Source organism: Mauremys reevesii, linkage group 6 (assembly GCF_016161935.1).
Source record: "Mauremys reevesii isolate NIE-2019 linkage group 6, ASM1616193v1, whole genome shotgun sequence".
Taxonomy (NCBI): domain Eukaryota; kingdom Metazoa; phylum Chordata; order Testudines; family Geoemydidae; genus Mauremys; species Mauremys reevesii.
The window spans coordinates 37,371,759-37,394,436 of record NC_052628.1 but is presented as its reverse complement, the minus strand read 5'-3'; the positions used below and the strand labels follow the sequence as shown (position 1 = coordinate 37,394,436).

Genomic DNA, 22,678 nt, shown 5'->3' with positions numbered 1-22,678 from the left:
GCACAACTGTAGTTAGTTAATCAGCTCAAGAAAAGCTGTATTATACAGTGTAGAAAGCTAAGACTTTGAAAGGACAAACACACACTCTTATTATGGCAAAAGTGTCCTAATTCACTGTAATTTACGCTGAAAAACTAATTAAAAACATAGTAGATACCTGCAGCTGTTGCCTATTTCAATAAGCTTGAGTACATCTTCAACACATTTAACCTCCCGTTCCTGTAATCCCACCACTTGGACCTGCTGTTTACCATCCTCCAGCACCCTTAATTTGGTCTTCCTGTTCAACAAGTCAAAAACCTTTAAAAAAAAATTAGGTATAATAAGAGGTCTTTAGGACACACTTAATTCTAAATAATAATAATAATAATAATAAAATTCAGAATAATTCAGCCAAACAAGTGATTAGAAAAATGCTCTAAATATCCATACGAAAATAAAATGAGAAATCCTTCTGTGTTCTGTTCAGAACCCTTATGTGTTCTCTGAAGATATTTTTCCCAAATCAAGAACTTGCACTTACCTTCCCACTGTAAATCTCAAAAAATGTTGCATATACTTGAAGTTCTAACTTCTTATAGTTTGGCTTCTTTAGCATTAAAAAGACATCTCGAGCTGTGAATAAATTTTCAAATATACAGAAATCTGGTTATGCATTTTCATCTAGTCAAGAATCTTTAAATATATAATTGTCTGTCTTATTCACGTCTCTCTCGCATACATGTTGCAACTATAATCAGGTATTCCATTCTGTAATGAGGAGGGATTGCCTCTCTCTGAGATTGACAGGGAGGAATGGCCATATGCCTCCTGGTGGGCAGAACCTGGAAGGCCATGCCCACTCCACCAGAAGCAGAGTGGCAGGACAGTAAGTACAAAAGGCGGGCCCTGCAGATCACTTGAGCTGGAGCCGCTGAGGAAGACATATACTTCCAACCTGCTGCTGGAGCAGAAGCGTGCAGAAAACCACCACTGTCCCGAGGACTCACCAGAGCTACCGGGATTGTCACTGATGGTGTACCCTAGGGAGATGGAGGATGATCCCAGGATTTATAGGAAGTAGCCCAGGAACAGCCAACAACAGTCCAGCTGCTTTGCTGCCTGAACCCAGGTCAGCGTGTTGTGGCCGGATTCCTGCCGACCTCATAGCAGAACAGTCCACCACTGTTAGGGCTCAGGGCTGGGACCCGGTGGAGTATGGTGGGCCAGGTCCCCCTACTACTCCACTCCTGGGGTGGCAGCCTCCCCACCTTAGGCCAGGAGGCCTGTGTTAGTCTACCATCTGCCAGAGCTAGGGCCCTAAACCCTTTATTGCTCTGCCCTGCCTGAGGGCCTGGGCCTCTAGATCATTCACTGTTCTGCCTGGCCTGAGGGCCAGAGTCCCTTGTACTATTTGGGTGCATCACCCTGCTTGAGGGCTTGAGCCCCGATGACAAAATACTGTTCAGCCCAGAAGGCCGAAGCTCTAGAGACAGCTAATTTCTCCCTTTTATACAGATTACAGTTTTAAGTGCGTAACAGCTAGGAGGCATGGACTCTCTTGGAGATTGACAGAGCAAGACGGCCACGCACTCCTACACATTCTTTTCAGGAGTTGGTATATTTGTCTTAAGAATTCCTTTTGGAGTTAAAACTAGCAAAATATTTTGGAGAGTTACAGAAGCCCCCACAAATGGGAAGCTCAATTCCTCAGCCATTTATAGTCCTCAAGCTTTCTTAAATACACTGATACATATATTGAAGTAAATAAAGTTTACAAGCTTAAAAGCTATTGGTGCCTCCCTTCTATAATAATGCAAATATGCAGGCACTTAAATTAAAATGGGTAAACTAGATTTTTCTACTTTCTGTTTATCTCCAGCAACTGGCAAGAAAATACATACACGCACCCGATTACTTACCTGCAAGTGCATAAATTCCTTTAGAACAATCTTGGTTCTTTCCTGAAAAGTCACCACCCATAGTCTAAAATAAAAATGGCAGAACATAATTATTATTTATTATCAGAGAGCCAAGTTGGATGAGGTAATAAATTTTTATTGGACCAACTTCTGTTCGTGAGAGGGACAAGCTTTTGAGCTTCACAGAGCTCTTCTGCAAGTCTGGTTAAGTTAATCAATTAAGTGAAAGTGTTGACAAAGAAAATTGTACTATGGATACATTGTGTTATCGAGCTTAAAAGAACTGCTTACATGGGTTTTTCCACTGCCTGTTTGCCCATATGCAAAACATGTAGCCATTCCCCTTTCAAATATGGTCTCCACTAATGGTCGAGCTGTAAACCTTAAATCAAAAAAGCAGAAACATTAGACGTTTTTCATTGAAGTTTAGCAAAGTTAAATGTAAATCCAACATTCCACACACACAGCCGTCATAAGAACTCAACATTTTTTTTCCTAAACATTTTCCTAAGTATTTGTTCAATAAGTTACTGTTAGAAAGTTAAGCTAGGAAAGACTGTCTAAATCAAAGGATTAAAACAATCTTATGTATACTGACAGTGGATTTGCATTAATAGAGTAATTTCTGATACAAATCGCTAGTCAAATGTACCAGTCACATCATGTTTTCTGCCTAGTAACCAATACTTACGCAGGAGCTCCAAAAGGGAGATTTTGCAAGCTCTCCAAACCCCTAACAACTTCTTGGCAGTTGAATCCTCTAATAGATACTTCCATAGCCAAGAGACATGTCAAAACAAAACAATAGTCACACAGTATCCTATCTCTTCTATAACAACCAAATCAGACATGATACAGCAATACTCCCATCAGTAGAAAAAATATATGAGTCACTTTAGATGAAAATTGTGTTTAGATTAGAATTAATTTGCACTGGGAGGGGAGGAGAGGGGGACTGTATAATAAATGAGTATTAGAGATACACAAGGGTGTTTGTCCAGGCAAATACTTAAGTACACAGGTTTCCTAAGTTTAAGGGAAGGCCAATAAAATTTTCCTATTTCAGTTGTTTTTTACCTGCCATGGGTAAAAGACAACTCACAGAAGGAAAGAGCATAAGCATTTTAAGTTTAGATTATTAAGGATCAGTGAGGAAGTACTCTTGAAAAAATACATAATTTGCTATATTTAGGGGGCATAAATTCTTTGTCATAGGATAGTGATCCCTTTTGAAAAGACTGTTTTCAGAACTCCAATTATTGTCAACCTAATTTACCATAAAACGGAGCCCTAAATTAATAAAAGAATAAGCCCTTATAACTGAGTAGATTTGGGCACAGGATAAGCTCAATGGAAAAGAGCCTAACAATTATACAGTGTGTAATAAGCACCGGAACAGTTAAACGGAGTTTAAAAAGTAAACTTTTTAGCTCATAGCTGCATTGAGCAGTAACGCCAAATCCTGGAAATAGCCATCTATAGATATTCTCTCCTCCCACTCTCAATTTCAGGATCTTACAAAACCATCACTAAAAAACAAACATTCTCTATAGCTAAAAAAAGTTGTACTGTTTAAGAACACTTGCTAAAATTTAGAAAACCTCTAATTTCTTACCCCAAATAATACTACTAGTAACTTAAGACAGCAGTTTTTTAGCTGATGCTTTCACGGTATTACGACCACATGATCTGCACACGGTTCACAGGACTGCATTATTCATGGTAATTCTGCATGTGTTTTTGAATGTGCACATTCTGAAAACCTGGGTCCCTCTCTTTAAGCACCGTACAAGGATATAACTAGAATGCAAATGTTCTGATGTCAGCTCAAGACTCCCTAAGATGGAGCATGTGAGTAATTGCTGTCACTCATTCTGTGCATCAACTATGAAAGATTATCTTGCTTCTTTGAGGGGAAAAATGGTTCTTCTAGATGTGTTGCTCCTGTCCATTCCAAGATCCACCTGTCTCCCCTCTGTCAGCATATCTGGCAAGAAGGAACTGAAGAGGCGTTGGGTCAGCAGGGACCTATATACATGAACATGAAGGCGCCTCTCCAGGGGGCTCCACAGCTGACCTGATGGGTACCACTAAGGAAGAACCTTCTGACGATCGTGCATGTGGCACACACACACACCTACTTGGAACAGACATGAGCAACACATCTCAAAGAACAACAATTACGAAAGGTAGATAACCATTTTTTCTTCAGGTGATTGCCCATGTCAGTTTCAGGTAGGTGACTCCCAAGCACTCCCCTGGAGGAGGGATCGGAGTTCATTGAATTGCTCACTGAAACACTGCTCTACCAAACGCGGCATCGTCTCTAGCCTGCTGTGTGATGGCATAGTGCGACATAAAGGTATGAACAGACGATCACATCGCCGCCCTGCAGGTGTCCTGAATGGGGACCTGTGCCAGGAACGCTGCAGGTGAAGCTTGCACTCTCGTGGAGTGCACTGTCAATGCTGGGGCTGGTATCTTTGCCTGATCGTAGCTTGGCCTGATAAAGCCTGTGATCCAAGAAGAGATTCCTTGGGATGAGACCGGCAGCCCTGTCATTCTCTCAGCAATGGCAATGAAGAGTTGCGTTGACTTCCTAAACAGTGTAAAAAGCCAGAGCCCGTCTAACATCTTGGGAATGGAGCCTGCGTTCCCTGTCATCAGCATGCAGTTTCGGGAAGAACACTGGTAGAAAGATATCCTGATTTCCATGAAACTGTGAGCCTACTTTAGGGGCAACGGGCAGGTGCAGCCGTAATTGCAACCTGTCCTTATAAGACACTGTATAAGGTGGCTCAGACGTTAAAGCTTTGAGCTCAAACACTTCTGCCTGAAGTTATAGCCATAAGGAATGCCACTTTCCAAAAGAGGTAAAGCAGAGAACAAGTTGCTAGACGTTCGAAAGGGGGTCCCATGAGCCTTGAGAGGACCACGTTAAGTGACCAATCACAGGGTTAGCGAATACTGACCACCCCACTGCACCCAGGTGGAAAGTGGAAATAGCAGTCAGGTGCACCTTGATTGATGAAACTGTCAGCCCTTGCTGCTTTAAGTAAAGTAAGTAGTCCAGTATAAAGGAGATTGAAGCCTGCAGTGCGGGGGGGTGCCTTTCCGTGCAGACTAAATAGAGAACCTTTTCCACTTGGCTAGATGAGTGGCACGAGTGGAGGGTTTTCTATTGCCAAGGAGCACCTCCCTAACTGAATCGGAGCACTGGAGCGCTAACCAGTTCAACCCTGGATTTTCCACACGGTGAGGTGGAAAGACTCCAGGTTGGGGTACTGAAGGCAGCCGAGGTCCTGCATAATGAGGTCTGGAATCATGGGCACGGTCATGGGCGGTGTCCACCAAGAGATTCAACAGCGTGGAGAACCAGTGTTGGTGGGGCCACGCCAGCGCTATGAGAATCAGCGAAGCCTTGTCCTGCCGGACCTTGCGGAGGACTTCCGGACGAGAGGGAACAGCGGGAATGCCTACAGCAGGCACCCTGTCCGCGAGAGACGAATGGCGTCCACAACTGAACCAGGGCTGTGATTCAGGAAGGAACAGAACTGCGGGCACTTCCTATTGCTTTGTTTCATGAACAGGTCTACCTGGGGATCCTCACCTCTGGAAAACATTGCTGACAATGTCTGGTCAGAAAGACCATTTGTGGCCACGGAAAGATCTGCTGAGGTGATTGGCTACTTTGTTTTGTCCTCCCAGCAGATAAGACGCCTCCAAGTGTATCGAGTGGGCGATATAAAAAGTTCCATAACCTGAGGGCTTCCTGGCACAGGGCAGAGGAGTGAGCACCACCTTGTTTATAGACAACATTGCTCTGGTGTTGTCTGTCAACACCGATACACATTTGCCCTGAAGATGGGCCTGAAATGTCTGGCAAGCTAGACCCAATGCCCATAGCTCCATGACATTAAATGTGTAGTGATAGTTCCGCTTGGGACCATAGGCCTTGAGTTCTGAGGTTGCCCAGATGCACTCCCCACCCCAGCACCGATGCATCCGTGACTAGTGACAGCGACGGCTGAAATTTTGAAAAAGGTACTCCCACAGAGACTGCCTGTGGATCGAGCCCCCATCGGAAGAACTCGAGAGCCCGAGGAGAGCGTGAGACCAGACTGTCCAGATGGTCCCGGTTTGGTCTGTACACTTCAGCCAGCCACACCTGGAGGGGGCAGCATAACAGCTTTGCATGTTGCACCACATGCCCAAGTAATTTTAGGCAGTTTCTGGGTGTTGTGGTGGGAAACTGGTGGAGGCCCTGTATGATGGCACTCATGGGTAGAAAATGAGAGTCAGGCAGGAATGCCCTGGCCTGGATGGAGTCCAGGAGGGCCCTGATGAATTCTATTCTTTGAGTGGGAGACAGAGTCGACTTTGCCACATTGAGGATACCAAGATTGAGGAACGTCGTATGTACCAGGTTCACGTGTTCCTCCACCTGGGCTCAGGCCCGGGGCCTTGATGAGCCAACTGTCTAGGTACGATAAGACTTGCACCTGACTTTTGAAGAAAGATAGCCATGCACTTGGTGAACACCCAAAGTGCTGCCAATAGGCCAAAGGGGAGGACCGTGAACCAATAATGAGCGCCACTGACTGCAAATCACAGAAATAGTGTGTGGGAAGGGATTATGAAGACGTGGAAGTATGCATCCTTCAAGTCGAGGGCGGTGTACCAGTCCCCCAGATCCAGAGAGGGAATGATGGAGGCCAGGGAGACCATGCGGAACTTCAGTTTCTTCATGAATTTGTTGAGGTTTCGCAGATCTAAAATGGGCCTGAGCCTGTCTTTGGGCTTGAGGATTAAGAAGTAAGGGGAATAGAATCCCCTGCTCCGAACTCCAGAGAAACCTCCTCTACAGCCCCCAGCTGTAGGAGCGTTTGCACCTCCTGCAATAGAAGTTGCTCGTGAGAAGGATCCCTGAAGAAGGACAGGGAAGATGGGTGGGAGGGAACAGAACTGGAGAGAATATCCCAATTCTACCATGCTCAGGACCCAACAGTCTGATGTTATTTGAGCCCAGGCACAGTAGAAATGCGATAGATGGTTTATGAAGGGAGGAGAAGGATTCAGGTATTGAACTGGTACTCCATCCTCGGGCGCACCTTCAAAATTTTGGCTTTAAGCCTGAGGGCTGCTTAGTCACGCCCTGCCCATGGCCAGAGGAGAACTGAGATGAGCGCCTCCTATTACTTCTGCCCTGCTTCCTATAGTAGTTCTGTCTGGGAGGCGCAGAGTAGAATCATTGGATGGCCTGGGGCTTAAATGCCTTTCTTTGAGGGGCTGGTGTATGCCCACAAGTCATTAAGGCTATGCAGCCTTAAGCGAGTCTGTTCCGCAAAGAGGCCGGAGCAGTCGAAGAGCAGGTCCTGAATTGTGTTCTGGACCTCATGTGGGAGCCCTGGGACCTGTAGCCAAGAGCTGTGTCTCATAGCTATGGCCATATCCATAGTGTGGGTGGCTGAGTCAGCTGAGTCCACCCTCACAGGCCCTTCAGGGGCCAGAATATCCACCATGGGATCCGTATCCTCAGAGACCACCTCTGCCTGCAAGTCCAGGTTCTGGGCCACCCTCCTGAGCAGGTCTTGATGGGCCCTGGTGTCCAAAGCGGGCAGAGTGGTGGAGGTGCCTGCTACTGTCTCATCTGTGGGGGAGGAGGAGGAGGACGACGACGACTCCCTTGGAGGCACAAGGTCTTCTTGCCCCTCCAGCTTGCAGGGATCCCCTTGCGCCGCTTGAAAGGTGCGGCAGATGGCAGTAGCACCTGCTGCTGCAGCCACTTCAGTGCCCATGCCAACATCGTCATCAGCCTGAGCTTTTGCATCCCTGCCCCGAGGAGGCTCCCAAGCTACAGACATGGCCGATGGAGGGATTCACACCTCTGACAGAGACCTGAAACCCAGACCATGGACCTTATGGTAGGCCCATAGTGTCCAGAAGGGCCACCGCATCAGTTCCTGCCACTGCAGAAGCCAGGACATTACAGGCCCTGGTTGTCCTTGGTCTTGCCTAGGGCAGTGCCAGGAGCGGTGCTGGCTCCGCCTGGAAGCATACGAATCCGCCTCTGAGGAGAAGTCCGAATCTGACCAGGGTGGTGCAGATCAAGATGGTGCTGGGGATCAGTGCCGTGGCAAAGGCAATTGGTGCCGCATCTTAGTGGGTTTGCCCCATGCCAAATCAGCATTGGTGCTGGTGCTGACGATGTTGCCAGAGCCTGCGCTGGCTTACCTGCCGGTGGAGCGGGGAACTGCGCTGTCATGGCAATCAGCTCCCCGGCCACCTCAAATGTGTCCAGCATGGAGGGAGCATCCAAGTCCTCCTCCAAATGTTCCTGCACCAGGGAGTCCACTGTGGCCAGACTCAACGGATCTCCCTGAAAGGCCGGAGTCGACAGCACTGGTCTAGACAGACCTGAGGTTGGGTGTCCTGACACAGGACGCACCCTACTAGCACCCGCTTGCTCCACTGCCCTAGCAGGGGAGTGCCCCATCAGCTCTCTTTTTCTTTGGCAGCACCAGCAGCTCCAAGCAGTGCCTTGCACTAGAGCTGGTCATCTGTGCCGGGGAATGGCAGTGCCATGGCCCTTTGGATGAGTCCTTCTTCGGTGCAGAGACTTCCCATACTGACGCCAGCGCACTGCGCACCAAAGCACCCGGCCAGACACTGCCTGGGATAGTTGAGGTTGAAGAGCTGACTCCATTAGAAAGAGCTTCAATGAAAGTCCCGCTCCTTCTTAGTTCTGGGCTTAAAATCCCTGCAGATCTTACACCTCTCAGACTGGTGTTCCTCTCCAAAACACTTTAGACAGAAATCATGTGGGTCTCCCCTTGGCATGGGCTTCAGGCAAGACTCCCATGGCTTGAAACCTTAAGACCAAGGCATGCCCCGGTCCCCAGGACGGGAACAAAATACTGAGGTTAACCCCCAACTAAAATTTAACTAACTGCTACACTTATCACTAACTATAACTTTATCACTAAGACTTTCAAACCATTTACAGAGTGAAAAGGAGAGTCCACTAGGAAATCGCTTGCTAATGCAAGAGAGGAGCTGCTTCAACAACCATCACTGGTAGCAAGAAGGAACTGAAGAGGTGGCAGGTCAGCAGGAACCTATATACACAGCCATGAAGGCACCACTCCTGGGGGCTCCACAGCTGACCCGACGGGTACCGCTAGAGAAAAACCTTCCAACCATCGTGCACATGGCATGCACACACCTACATGGAACTGATGAGCTATCATTTGAAGAATGTTTATAAAGCTATTAGTTAGAAACCAAACCCTAGATTAATTCAAGGAAAATGTTCTGTGACTCAGCACTTAGATTCCACTGTAAAGGAGGCAACAAGGAGAATAAAAATAGACTAGATAAAAGACAGAAGTAGGACAACTTTGTCCATAGGCCAGGATATTCATATATTATAAAGCCAGAATGGACCATTGTGATCATCTAGTCTGACCTCCAACATAACAAAGCCCATAAAACTTCCCTGAATGAATTCCTGTTTCCAACAGACTAGTAGCCCAGATCATAGACACTGACTCTGTGGGTGCTCTGAGGCTGGAGCCCCCACAGGGAAAAATTAGCGGGTGCTCCACCCACCAGCAGCCAAGCTCCCCTCTCCTCGCCTCCTTCTTTGCCTGCCCCAGCACGCCACATCCCCACTCCTCCCCCTCCCAGCACTTCCCGCACACATACACCCGCCACCTAACAGCTGTTCGGCAGCACTTAGGACTTTCTGGGAGGGAGGGAGGGGGAGGAGTGGGGACGTGGCACGCTATGGGGAGGAAGCGGAGAAGGGGCAGGGACTTGGGGTAAGGGGTAGAATCAGAGCGGGAAGGGGGCAGGACTGGGAAAAAGGCAGGGTGGGGTGGGGACTTTGGGGAAGGGTGGAATAGGGGTGGGGTGAGGGCAGTGCATGGGCAGGAAGTGGTGGGGCCAGGGTTGAGTACCCACCAAGCAGAGGGGAAGTCAGCACCTATGGCCCAGATAATTCAGTTATATTAGCCAAAACCAAAGAAACAAGATCTCTCCATCTCGTTACTTAAGCACAAATTGGTAATCAACTTGCCTTGGAGGAAAATTCCTCATATTAATGATACACTTAGCCAATTGTGCAATATTGTATTATAGGAGGCTTTTATAGTCTTCCCAAGGAGGTAGTATTAGCCACTGCCAGAAGCAGGATACTGGAACAGATGAACCGTTGGTCTATTCAATATAGTAATTCCTCTGCTTATGTATGCTCTTCCTGAATTAGACCTCCAAGATTAACTAAACAGGGAAGATTATTCCAATTTCTTTCACTCTTTCATCAGAAGAAAGCACTAACTCTCTAGAGGTTTTGAAGAGGTCACAAATGCCAGAGACGGTGCTTTCAAAAAAGAAAACTCTAGATTAGATAGGAAAAGCTTGAAGATTCCTGGAGTATACTTAATTTGCTAGGGGACACCAACTATGAAGAAATGGGGTCACAAACTTTCCTTTTAAGTGATGATAATATTATTTCCCCTCCCCTGGCTACTTGAGAGAGTTTGTTATAGAGAATATTACATCATTAAAACCTCCAAAGCACAGAAGAGCCTGAAGGAAGACACTGCAACAGAGTCCATTTTTTTCCCCCACAACTGTTTACACCTAACAATGTATTTGCAGCATCTTTTTTCTTCTCGCGCATTTATTTCAACCCGTTTTCTCACATGGAGTTATATGGGGGACATTTACCATAGGTTGGAAGTTGTATCTTTTATATTTATGATCTATTACAAAAAATATATGGTCTGTCTAGCCTGAGAATATGCACACACAGCTCTCTATATAAATGGGTTTGACAATATATACTTACAATGTATGTTGCATAGACTGAATTTGTTTTAATACAAGGCAGAAACACAAATACATCTAAGAAATAAGTCTGACAGTTCAAGAGCTAAAATGGTACCAAACCCAAAGATACTCCAACTTTACTCTTAGTATGTTCCTTAAATGCAATCCTAGGCTTTCAGAAATACACAGATTAATCCTTCCTGAAAATCCAGAAGAAACAAGAGGTTCAAAACTAAGATGTGATATAACTTTTCTTTTATATATTTAAAAAGATGACATTAGCCTGACTGCCATGAATGTAGAAAATACTGCAACAGCACTAGGTCATCAAAAAAAATGATAGATTGACGATTATGCAGTAGAGCTGAACACTCCTGATTCCCAAATTTAAGAATTTTCATTATGAAAGTATGAGAGGATTTAAAATCCTAAATTAAACTGGAACTCATCACACTAAATCATCTCTTCTTTGTGACATAACTAAATGGTGATAATGCACTAAAATACATATCTTGTTTCAAATACTTCTTTAATGGGAAAGCTAAATTTGATTATCCTCCCAAAAAAGGGAAAAAAAACATGGAAAAAAAAAAACACACTACTATGTAGTATGAAGGGAAGAGAGAAACCTCTATAAACATAAAAGAGATCTGAGATTTACTGTTTCAATATAAGAGTGGGTGTGTGCATGCACATGTGTATTATATACATGCAAGCAGTTTTTATTAAGTTTTATGAAAGAAACCATGCACGAGGATCTAAATACACAAACTTTCATACAAACTTAAAACTCCTTTCAGAGTTAAACAGTACAGTTACAAAGATAAGAGAGAAATAATACCGAAGGTAGAGTGAGATTAAAGAGGTACAGAGACTGGAGAAATGTGGATTATTAAATAGGGTGCAAGATGTTCGAGAGAGCGTGCACTACAGATAGAAGGTTCCCACAGGGAAGACACTGTGCCGGGACAGAACAGAGGCTAGCACTGGATGAAGGAAGGGATTGGTGAAAGAAATAGAAAAAGAAACATGCAAAGACATAGCTATGCTCCAATTTAAACCAATAAAGGGCTTTTAAAATATGAAGGGCGATTTTTAACTGGATCCTGAAGTGATCACAGGGCCAACAGACTGGTCTGATGAAAGGGTTCATGAGGTCACATACTGCATGCATGAGAAGGGAGGAAGTAACATCCTGGTCTAAAAAGGTGGGATTTGAGGAAGGGCAGAGAATTACAATACTCTCAGCAAGTGGAGTTTAAGGGACAGATGAATTCAGCACAAATTGAGTTAAAGGAAAAATATACATGGGCAAAGCTATGGAAGTGGCAAACAGATTTGAAGACCAATTGGAGGAGCAGGAGGCGGCGGCGGCGGCATGTCTAGGGTCAAGGATAAGCCCAAGAATACAGAAAGTGAAAAGAAATAAGAAAATAGTCACAAAAAGTGGACACACATACCTGTAAACCATTTCATTAGGAGCAGTGTCATCAAAGGCATAGTCAAAGCGAAAAGTTTGGTTTTCTAGGTACCTTGTTAAATCCACCTTTTGTTTTGGTTCATGTACCATCACAACATCTTTACTAGGAATTGTGATTACATCAAGGTCTTTCATTACAGTTTCTATAAAATAAATGATTGATATATAAATATGTATCTATATATACACTATCTATGCATATTAACTTTTACACCATTTGGTCATCTACATTCTTACAATGTCCAAGGTAATGAAACTGCTCCAAGTAAATGTGATGTCATGGATCTCGGCTTCTGATCCCTACATTTTAAAAAAAATCAGGCACATTATGATTTGTAAGTGTGTAATTCCATTGTGGAGTCCTAGTAATTACCTACAAATTACTAAAGTTTTAAAAATGCAGTTTCTGAGCATCTTTCTAGTATCACTTGAAAGAATGATAGCTTCATAATTCACAATAGCCTGTTTGTTCTGTAATTATTTTCTTAAAAAAATGCTTTAGTTCTTTTAAGGTTTTATTTATGACATATCCAAAGATTATTGCCTTATGTTTTGCTTTTTTACAAATAAATAACTAACTCACTCATTACATCCCCTCCTCAGCTGGACAACTACAATCCAACACTATTTTGATTATCGATCTTAAATTCATAAATAGAATTACTACCTACATAGCTGGACATTTTTACAAATGGTACCATTTATTTTTCATACATGCCCTTTGCTTAACTCCTTATAGCTATACTCTTATAATATGAAGATTTTTCAACCATGGAAACTTTTTATTCCATTTTATACACAATATATCTTCATTCACAATCACTCCAGAAGCAGATTCTTTAGTCAGCAAAGCATAAAAACTGATCTTTAAAATTTTATTCTGCTGAAGTGAAAACCCTTTTTAAATTATTTTGTTAGAAGAAAAGGCTGCACAATTCGAAGGATGTTACCTATCTTCTCAGACAAACAAAAGAAATGCATTATTAAGTTCATGGGCTATAATTACTACACATCACTACAGTTTGTTAATTGCATGAGATGTATGAATCAGTAAAACACACAGAGAGCACAGTCATCTACAAGATGCACAAAAATAAAGATCCTTTGTATACAGTCAAGACCACTAATGTGCCCCGCTTCTGTTTGTATAAAAAAATCTCTTTGAGGTACACAATTTAAGAATACAATGTAGTTTTCCACAATTAGATGGAAGGTTTTGACTTCAATAATTACGTTTTGATTCTTGGCCATCATCTTTTAATTACACAGGTATTAGGAAGTAACTAAAGTATAAATCCAAGTTACCAAGTAAATTACTCAGTTTTCAAGTGCAGTACTGCACATTGTAAATGTGCATTCTTCTCCAGTAAATGTGGAACTGACACACAGAAGAATATAGGTGAAAGGAGAGTTTAATAGGTCCATATTTTGCATCAAAACTGTACCTCACTTTTAAGTAGTCAGAATGTGTATATGGGATAATCTTAAATAGTCTTTTATAATTGTCTGTCATAATCATCTGATATGGCAGCCTATGCTACTTCTGATAACCCTCTGGGATAACCTCTGAAATTTCTTTTGCTTTATGTTAATTACTGGACATTACAGTTTAACATTGAAATATGAATGGGTCCTAGGATGATCTCATCAAGCTATTGTAAATCATGAGTACGTTTTTTCTTAAACCAAGATTTTACAAAACTGAACATTTTTTAATCTGCCTTTTCCTAAGAAACTAACAATATATCACTCAAATGAAATCTTCTAATTACCCAAACCTTGCTATTTTAGGGCCCAGCCCAGTTCTTGCAAGCTCTCAGTGCATGGAACTCCCACGGACTTCAGTGAATTTGGTGTGTGTAAGATTGGTAGAAATTGAGTCTTTTATGTCCCATTTTAAACTAGGTGACTAATACAGTAAAAATATTCCACATGTGTAGCTTGAATAGGGAAACACTATTTTTTTTAATATACAAGTTATTCCTTTGTTAATACAATAAGCTCTCTATTCACCGTCTCTCCTTTCAAGCTACCATACACAAGTTTCTCCAAGTCTTTTTTCTTCTCCAGTTAGAAAACTGGGGCAGTTGAAAATATTGTTCCTTATAAACCTCCACACAAAAAAAAAAGTGTGCATGTTTTTCAGAATGTTATTAGATGTGTGTACCTTTTTTTTGGTTTTTTTTGGGAGGGGGGGGCGGCGCTCTGGTTCCTCCACAATGAATCTTTTTAGCTCCTTCTGCAGATGCAAAACTTCAACCTTATATCCCATTTCCAATCAGCTGCTCATCTCCCTAGCATCCTGCACAGAATCAGTTTCTTCACTGATGTCAACCACCAATACAGATGACTGGAACAGAACCAGACCCAGTTCTGCACCACAAAAGACCCATAAGTCATGACTCATGACAACAGGCTGCCAATTTGCTGTTTCCTCTCTAATTAGCTTTGTCCAATTAGTTATCAATTAGTCCAATTGTCCAATTAGTTATCACCTACAGCATTCTCCCCAAGAATTATTTTCTTAAAAAAATGCTTTAGATTCCTAAGTCATATTTTAATAAAGATGAACTACAATACTAAAATGAAAATTGAATTTCTACCAGATTCATGTGCTGAATGTCTCTAACCAACCAGGCTGTGGGGAGCAGTTTTAAATAACCTGATTTTGTGACTGTTTTATTGATCTGAAAACAATCAAGGAATAATGAAAGAAGAAATATGGAAGAAAGGCAAGAGAGAAGAGCTCTCACTGTGTATAAATAACAAACAATGTACCTTTCTCTCCCACCCCTTCTCCAAAATTCTCCTGTCACTTCCTGTCTTGTTGAAGATACTTGTTGAAGGTAATGTGTCATTCTGGGACACAATTCCAAAAGACTCATTGCAACCATTTGGTATTTTGAGGGTATGAAAATTATGCTCTGAAATCTTCAGCCAACCAAGATATCCCTGAAAATTTTAACAGAGGGGAAAAAACTTTTTTCAAAAAGTAAGTTAATTTATTTCAGTGATGACTGAACTCCAGTCAGTAGTGGGTAGTAAAGGAGAAACTGGCAACTATATGAATACAGGACTATTAGTGTGGTCTCTCTGCCAGGTAGTTCTCAAATATTCTTTGTATCAGATGGAATTCTACAAGAGATTTGTTGGAATATTATTCCCATGCCTTCCACTGCACAAGTGGGGAACCATTTTGACCACACCATGAACCATTATCTTGTCTGGTAAAATCCTGTACACATCCACTGTCCAGTGGATGTGCTATTTCTGGACTTTAGCAAAGCTTTTGATACAGTCTCCCACAGTATTCTTGCCAGCAAGTTAAAGAAGTATGGGCTGGATGAATGGACGGTAAGGTGGATAGAAAACTGGCTAGATGGTCGGGCTCAACGGGTAGTGATCAATGGTTCCAGGTCTAGTTGGCAGCCGGTATCAAGTGGGGTGCCCCAAGGGTCGGTGCTGGGACCGGTTTTATTCAATATCTTCATTAACGATCTGGAGGATGGTGTGGACTGCACCCTTAGCAAGTTTGCAGATGACACTAAACTGGGAGGAGTGGTTGATACGCTGGAGGGTAGGGATAGGATACAGGGGGCCCTAGACAAATTAGAGGATTGGGCCAAAAGAAATATGATGAGGTTCAACAAGGACAAGTGCAGAGTCCTGCACTTAGGACGGAAGAATCCCATGCACTGCTACAGACTAGGGACCGAATGGCTGGGCAGCAGTTCTGCAGAAAAGGACCATGGGGTTACGGTGGACGAAAAGCTGAATATGAGTCAACAGTGTGCCCTTGTTGCCAAGAAGGCTAATGGCATTTTGGGTTGTATAAGTAGGGGCATTTCCAGCAGATCAAGGGATGTGATCATTCCCCTCTATTCAGCACTGGTGAGGCCTCATCTGGAGTACTGTGTCCAGTTTTGGGCCCCACACTACAAGAAGGATGTGGATAAATTGGAGAGAATCCAGCGGAGGGCAACAAAAATGATTAGGGGGCTGGAACACATGACTTATGAGGAGAGGCTGAGGGAACTGGGATTGTTTAGCCTGCAGAAGAGAAGAATGAGGGGGGATTTGATAGCTGCTTTCAACTACCTGAAAGGGGGTTCCAAAGAGGATGGATCTAGACTGTTCTCAGTGGTAGAAGATGACAGAACAAGGAGTAATGGTCTCAAGTTGCAGAGGGGGAGGTTTAGGTTGGACATTAGGAAAAACTTTTTCATTAGTAGGGTGGTGAAGAACTGGAATGGGTTACCTAGGGAGGTGGTGGAATCTCCTTCCAGGTTTTTAAGGTCAGGCTTGACAAAGCCCTGGCTGGGATGATTTAGTTGGGTTTGGTCCTGCTTTGAGCAGGGGGTTGGACTAGATGACCTCCTGAGGTCCCTTCCAACCCTGAGATTCTATGATTCATTTAATGTCTTGACATACCACCACTTTCTACTCTAAAAAGCCTATTAAATATTTCAATCGATCTGTTTTCATCATCTTGGCTAACTATAATATTTCTGTTTCAGAAAGGATGTATTACTAAACCCGCCACACATTTGAGTAAGACTGTGCTATGTATATATAATTATAGTTTAAAGGCCAGTCATTTTGATTTTTAACTTTAGGTTATAAATGTACATATTTTCTATTATACAAATGAATATACTGAGGAAGAACTTGCATTAGGTTGTTAAATGATAAGTTAATTAATTACTGATCACTTAAAAGAAAATCTGAGTGAATTAGAGAAAAAGGACTTTGTGGTTAAGGCACTGGAATAGGATTCAAGATATTACAGTACAATTCCCAGCTCAACCAAAGACTTCCTACGTGACCTTGTTCAAGTCACTTAATCTCTCAGTGCCTCAGTTTCCTATCTGCAAAATGATAATACTACTATTACTTTTCTACCACCTTTTGCCCATTTTGTCTATTTAGATTATAAACTCTTTGAGGTAGGAACTCTCTCTTACTACATGTATGCACAGTGCCTAGTTCAATGGGGCCCTAATTCTGGTTGGTGCCTCTAAGTGACTCCATAGTACAAATATGATCAAACACCACCAGAAGCTGCTGCTTAGTGAGACTAATACCAGCTAAACATTAAATGGTCATACCTTTTTTATTGAGCGGCCTTTTTCGTACACAAACACATATCCTGTGTTCATCAATCTACCAAAAAATAAAAAAAAATCTTTCAGTGAATTAAGTACTAATTTTAATGGAGAGTGTTTTAAAAGTTTGATCACTATACCAGTTATTCTGAAGGTAGTAAATCTGAACTTTCAAAAAGTGAAATGTGCAGTATCCAACAACCCATGGGCACAACTCTATATTCGCTGCTATGAGCACTGAAGACCAGATCCTGCAGGGTGCAGAGCACATCCTGTAAGGTGTTGCGTAACCCCTGCTCATACTGGGGTAGATACTCAGCTAGTGTAAATTCTCACAGCACCGCTGATTACAATACATCTATGACATTTTACACCAGCTCAGGATCTGCCCCATTGAGATGGGAGATGGTCTCAGTACCTTTCAAGATAAGGCCTAAATCTACACATTTAGAATTGGGTTTTCAAAGGAACCTAAGGGAGTTAGACACCTTAGACTCCTTTAAAGATTCTGTCCTATAAATGTACATTGGTAGAGTTCTAATACCGTAGTGCTAGCACACATTTTAATGACATAAAAATTAGTAATTCCTTTCAATGCAAATAGCATTAAACAAGTTAAAAGTTATAGAATTATAATCCTAGGGTACAAAAATTACTTTTAGGTGTTTAATCACTCAGGCCCAGATCTGTAAAAGGTATTAGACCCTACAGTGCTCAACACTGCAATGTCCAAGTCATTTTCAAAAGCGACTAAAGCACTTAATAGCCTAAATCTCACCGAATGTCAATGGGACTCAGGAGCCTAAGTCACTTTTGAAAATGAGACTTAGACACCGCAATGCTCAAGACTGTAATGCCTAAATACCTTTTAAAAATCTGGGCCTCACTGCTTCACAAGTACATCAATATCTTTAAAAAAAAATTCAAGTGTGGTAAAATGATATAAACGGCTTTAAAAAAAAAAAAGCTGTGAAGAAAATCCTTCCCTTTTAAAAACAATTCCTGAGGTAAACTTACAGGATCAGCTGTTGTCAATGGTCTATAATCCAAACTTCCCCTGAAATCTCTTATCATACACATAATTTCATAATTTGGGTTTGTAGCATCAACATCCTATGGGGAAAAAAAAAACCAGAGTTACAAAGTTTTCATTAATATGACACTTGCAAATACTTTCCAAATATAATTATAGAAAAGCTACAGAAACAAGAATAGAAGTATACGATGTTTGCAGAAGTCTTAACTTTCTTCAAAAGGCATGTTTTGCAAAAGTTAAACCACATATTTTTCCACACATCATTAATTTTGACCATGTGACTATTTTACTCATCAAGAAACAAGCTGGATTTCTACGGCAAAACCAAAACCAAAAAAAATACAAGCATTCTGTTTAATTTTAAAATAAACTTTTGATTTATAGGCAACCCAAAATATCCTTGATAATGATACAACATAATAAAACTTAAAGGGGGTGGGAGGGATCTCTTGTCCTTTCCCCAAACCTTCTCCATTAAAATAATACTGCCTAAAGTAATAAAAGATTATTATTATTATTAATAATAAATAAAATAGGTCATCTACAAAATCACCACCTACTTATAAAAACTGAAAAATTATCCTACATAAATCTACATAAAATGTGTTACCTTCATGTCTGCTTCTTTCTAAGATTCAGAAAGTTACACTGTTCATTACAAAAAATGTCTTGGCCTTACTACTATTCTGAGAACTTGGCACTTGGGGTTCAAGAACTGAAAAAGCTTTGATTAGAGTAGTACTCCAATACTGTTGCATTTAAAAAAAGAAACATTTGAAAACAAACAACACACTTGCATAGTCACATAGATCAGCAGAGTAACTCCCATATACAGAAGTTTAGAAATGCTAGACACAAAAAAGGCTTTTTGGAATCAATAAAATAATTTAAGATTAATTCAAGATTTAATGCAGGAAGAATCTCAAAAAAGAAATACTTTAAAAAAAAAACAGGATACTAAGTATTATTTGTTCTCAAAGAAAGAAACAGTATCTTTCGAATTCATTTAAATGGATGAAAAAGTAGAGAAAAAAATTCCACATATATCCTTTTAGATAAGCTTAGGCCCATCATAAAGCCATGAAATCAAGTTGCTTGAATCATTTACTTTCTGGTGGTACTTATGTCCTTAGCAGATTGCTAGTATCTCCTTAGAGACTAAAACATACATACAGGAATGCCAACAAGATTATGCTACTGGTCTTTCTAAATCTTTTACTCTCCAGTGATAAAGTCATTAATTTAATGCCACAAGATTATGCTACTGGTCTTTCTAAATCTTTTACTCTCCAGTGATAAAGTCATTAATTTTAAAATATTTCTCTTACAGGATTAGTCACTTCACATTTTAACAGAAAGTTCTAACAACTTGCCACCATATTGCTTGTATGTTACAAAATTAAAATGTGTGTAGAGGTATTTAAAAAACATCCTTCAAACCTCAAGCTCTCAAATATGCCACTCACACCCCATTGAAGATAAGAAAAGGGTAATTTGTCACAAATGTTATGCCATATTTTGAGTCAACGGATCTTAATATTTTTGTCCATATGTTTTTCTTAGGCAACAGTTATCACTGATATTGCATTTGTAAGTATTTATGGCCAGACCAGCAAATGCAAAACTTAAAAAAAAAAAATGTATGTGAAACAAAAGAATCAGATAAAATGATAAAGGTGAGTTACCATAACACCACAACCATGCACCCTAAATGACTATGGAACTGAAGACTAATCATTCAGTTTTGTACATACAAAGAAAACATTTAGTTGCAAGCTAGTCATATTTTATATCAACAATAAAGATCACAATAGCTTAGCATAGATCTTCTCGCCACAGGCTTTCTGCGATGTGCAGAATTCAGCTCTGAACTACCAATACAAACCTGAGCTCTTTTTTCTCTAAGTTCCTGCTGCTGTAGCCTTCTTTTCTCACGTTTCTCTTGCAATTTTTCAACCTCTTTCACACAATTAGATTTTCTACGTGCTTAAAGAAAAAGATACATTTTTTGAATATTCAATTGTCACATGGAATGTCACAAGTTTTCAATTATGTTATTTTAATCAATAATTATAGTTCATTTAAATCTTTACACTGATTAGCTCCTCAAACAGCTCAATACTAGCAAAGCATAACTACTGCAACTTTATTTCTCAACTTTATTAGCCTCTGAATTAAAAAAAAAAAAACTATTCATGGGAATTGGACAAGAAACAACCAAATAAAAATATAACAGACAATGGCCCTCAAAAACATACTAACTGATTTATGTGATTGCTTGGTTTGAACTAAAAAAAGACTGGACAATTTAAAATAATTTTTTAAAATGTTTTTTAAATGAACAGTCAAGGTTTAAAAAAATTGAAGGAAACATTTAAAACCTAATTACCAACAGAACAATGACAGAACTCAACCTTTTGTTTCCCACAGTAATCTGAAAATGCTTCTTATGAAGACCTACAGACACAACTGTGTGTTTAGACCATTCAACAATTATGGATTACACAGATGTCCAAGAGAGTGTACATGTAATGCCTAAAATGAATGAATCCTTGATACGTGGTTTACATACAAGGGGGTCCAAATTCCTTTTTTGCAGCTTGAACTGGAGATATATCTGAAACACTACCATTCTGTTGTGTAGAGGAAGACTGATCAGGAAGTTGAGTAGGCCGTGCACGTGCAGAACCAACCGCTGCAAAAGAAAAAACAAAAAATGGTCTAAAACTAATCTTGAAAAATTTGTTAAATTTTCATGTCATTTAATAGACATTTCCCATATTACTGTCAGCTTCTGAAATATTTTATGATTAAAAACACAACAAAAAGGTCTTTTAGTGACATGTAAGTAAACAAGTAGTTTACTAGAAAAAAATTAAAAGGTATGTTTTTAGTTAAGACACACTATACAATGAATTACTAATCCTAATGTTATAATTAAGGCTACGATTTAGTCATGGGTATAATTTTAGTAAAAGTCATGGACAGGTCACAGGCAAACAAAAATTCTTTTACTATAAATACCTCCGACTAAACCTTAAGGGGGTCGGTGCTTGGGGAGGGGGAGTGTCTGGAGGGGCTGCTGCTGCGGGGGAGCCAGCTGCTTGGGTGGCCCTGGGGTCAGCTGCAGTAGCCCCCACAGAAGTCACAGAATCCATTACTTTCACAACCTCTGTGACAAACACAGAGCTCTAGTTATAATCAACATAAACTAACAACTCAGGCCTCAATCCCACAAACATTTAAGCAAGCATTTAACTTAAGGTAAGCAGAACTATTCACGAGTGAAGTTAACCATATATTTGTGACTGTAGTACTGGGGCCTAAATTTCTGAGTTATTTATTTACACTGTGGTTACAGCTAAAGACCCGAACCAAGACAAGGGTCCCATAGAGCACCTAGAACAAACACATAATACATCGTCTCTGCCTCAGAGAGCTTTCAATATTTGGGGGTGGGGCGGAGTGTGGGGCAGAAAAGAAAGAAGCAACAGGATACAATAATCAAAGCAGAGCAGACTGAATGCTTATAGATACAGCCCATTATTATTTTGGCAGGTAAAGGCAGAAGACATACAAAGGTTAAGTGTCGAGGATACAATAAAAATATGTGCATTTTTCATATATTCGTGTGGCCTGATTTTCAGAGGTGCTAAGCAATCCCATCTTCCCACTTAAGTCAATGGGAGTGATTTTTTTCAGAGATGTTAAACTGTACCTATAACAGATGCTTAAAACTATCCCTTTTCAGTTGGCCAGGTTCCTGTAAGCATCACAGAAATAGTGGGTTATGAGAAGGGATTTGAAGGAGGAGAGGGTAAAGATTTGAGTTGCAATTTCAACAGGACAGTCCATGCAAGAAAGGCAACATGAAATTAGAGCATGAAGACAACTGTGGGAGCAGCGAACACATGGATGGACAAACAAACACTCCCTTGGTATAGTTGAGGGGAAAATGAGATAGGACATCAGAGTTCCAATTCATCAACAGATGGGATCTAGTTTACAGTATCGATCAACTTATTGAACAAAGGCTTAACTGAATGACCAAAAAAAGGAAAAATTCTTATAGTCAAAGGTGTAGGATAAGAAGTGCAGCTCCCATCACACTGAATGAGAGTTACACAGCTCTCCTGCACCAAGCTGAAGTTACTACTGTACAAAGGCACATAGACAACACTGACAATATCAACATTTGCAGAGCTAGATTTATAAATTGTTTAAAAATAAAAAGTGAATTAATATCATGAAAGGAAGGACACCACTTATGTAATTAAATGTTTTAAATTTAGGCCAATCAAATTAATGTAAAACAAGAATT

General features: G+C 41.0%; 1 protein-coding gene across 8 annotated transcripts in view; it reads right to left on the bottom strand.

Annotated features, from left to right (window-relative positions):
• Positions 1-22,678, bottom strand: part of KIF2A (kinesin family member 2A) — an 87,428-nt gene that overhangs the window by 33,080 nt on the left and 31,670 nt on the right. For 7 of the 8 annotated variants that reach the window (XM_039543574.1, XM_039543573.1, XM_039543577.1 and 4 more), the window contains exons 5-13: positions 20,930-21,052; positions 20,243-20,343; positions 18,339-18,434; positions 17,325-17,379; positions 12,197-12,359; positions 2,193-2,283; positions 1,902-1,965; positions 524-615; positions 158-300 (exon numbers count right to left, since the gene is read on the bottom strand). In XM_039543574.1, coding sequence (XP_039399508.1) covers positions 158-300; positions 524-615; positions 1,902-1,965; positions 2,193-2,283; positions 12,197-12,359; positions 17,325-17,379; positions 18,339-18,434; positions 20,243-20,343; positions 20,930-21,052 — 928 coding nt within the window. The remainder of the gene's footprint in view (positions 1-157; positions 301-523; positions 616-1,901; positions 1,966-2,192; positions 2,284-12,196; positions 12,360-17,324; positions 17,380-18,338; positions 18,435-20,242; positions 20,344-20,929; positions 21,053-22,678) is intronic. The other variant, XM_039543571.1, reaches the window with a different exon arrangement.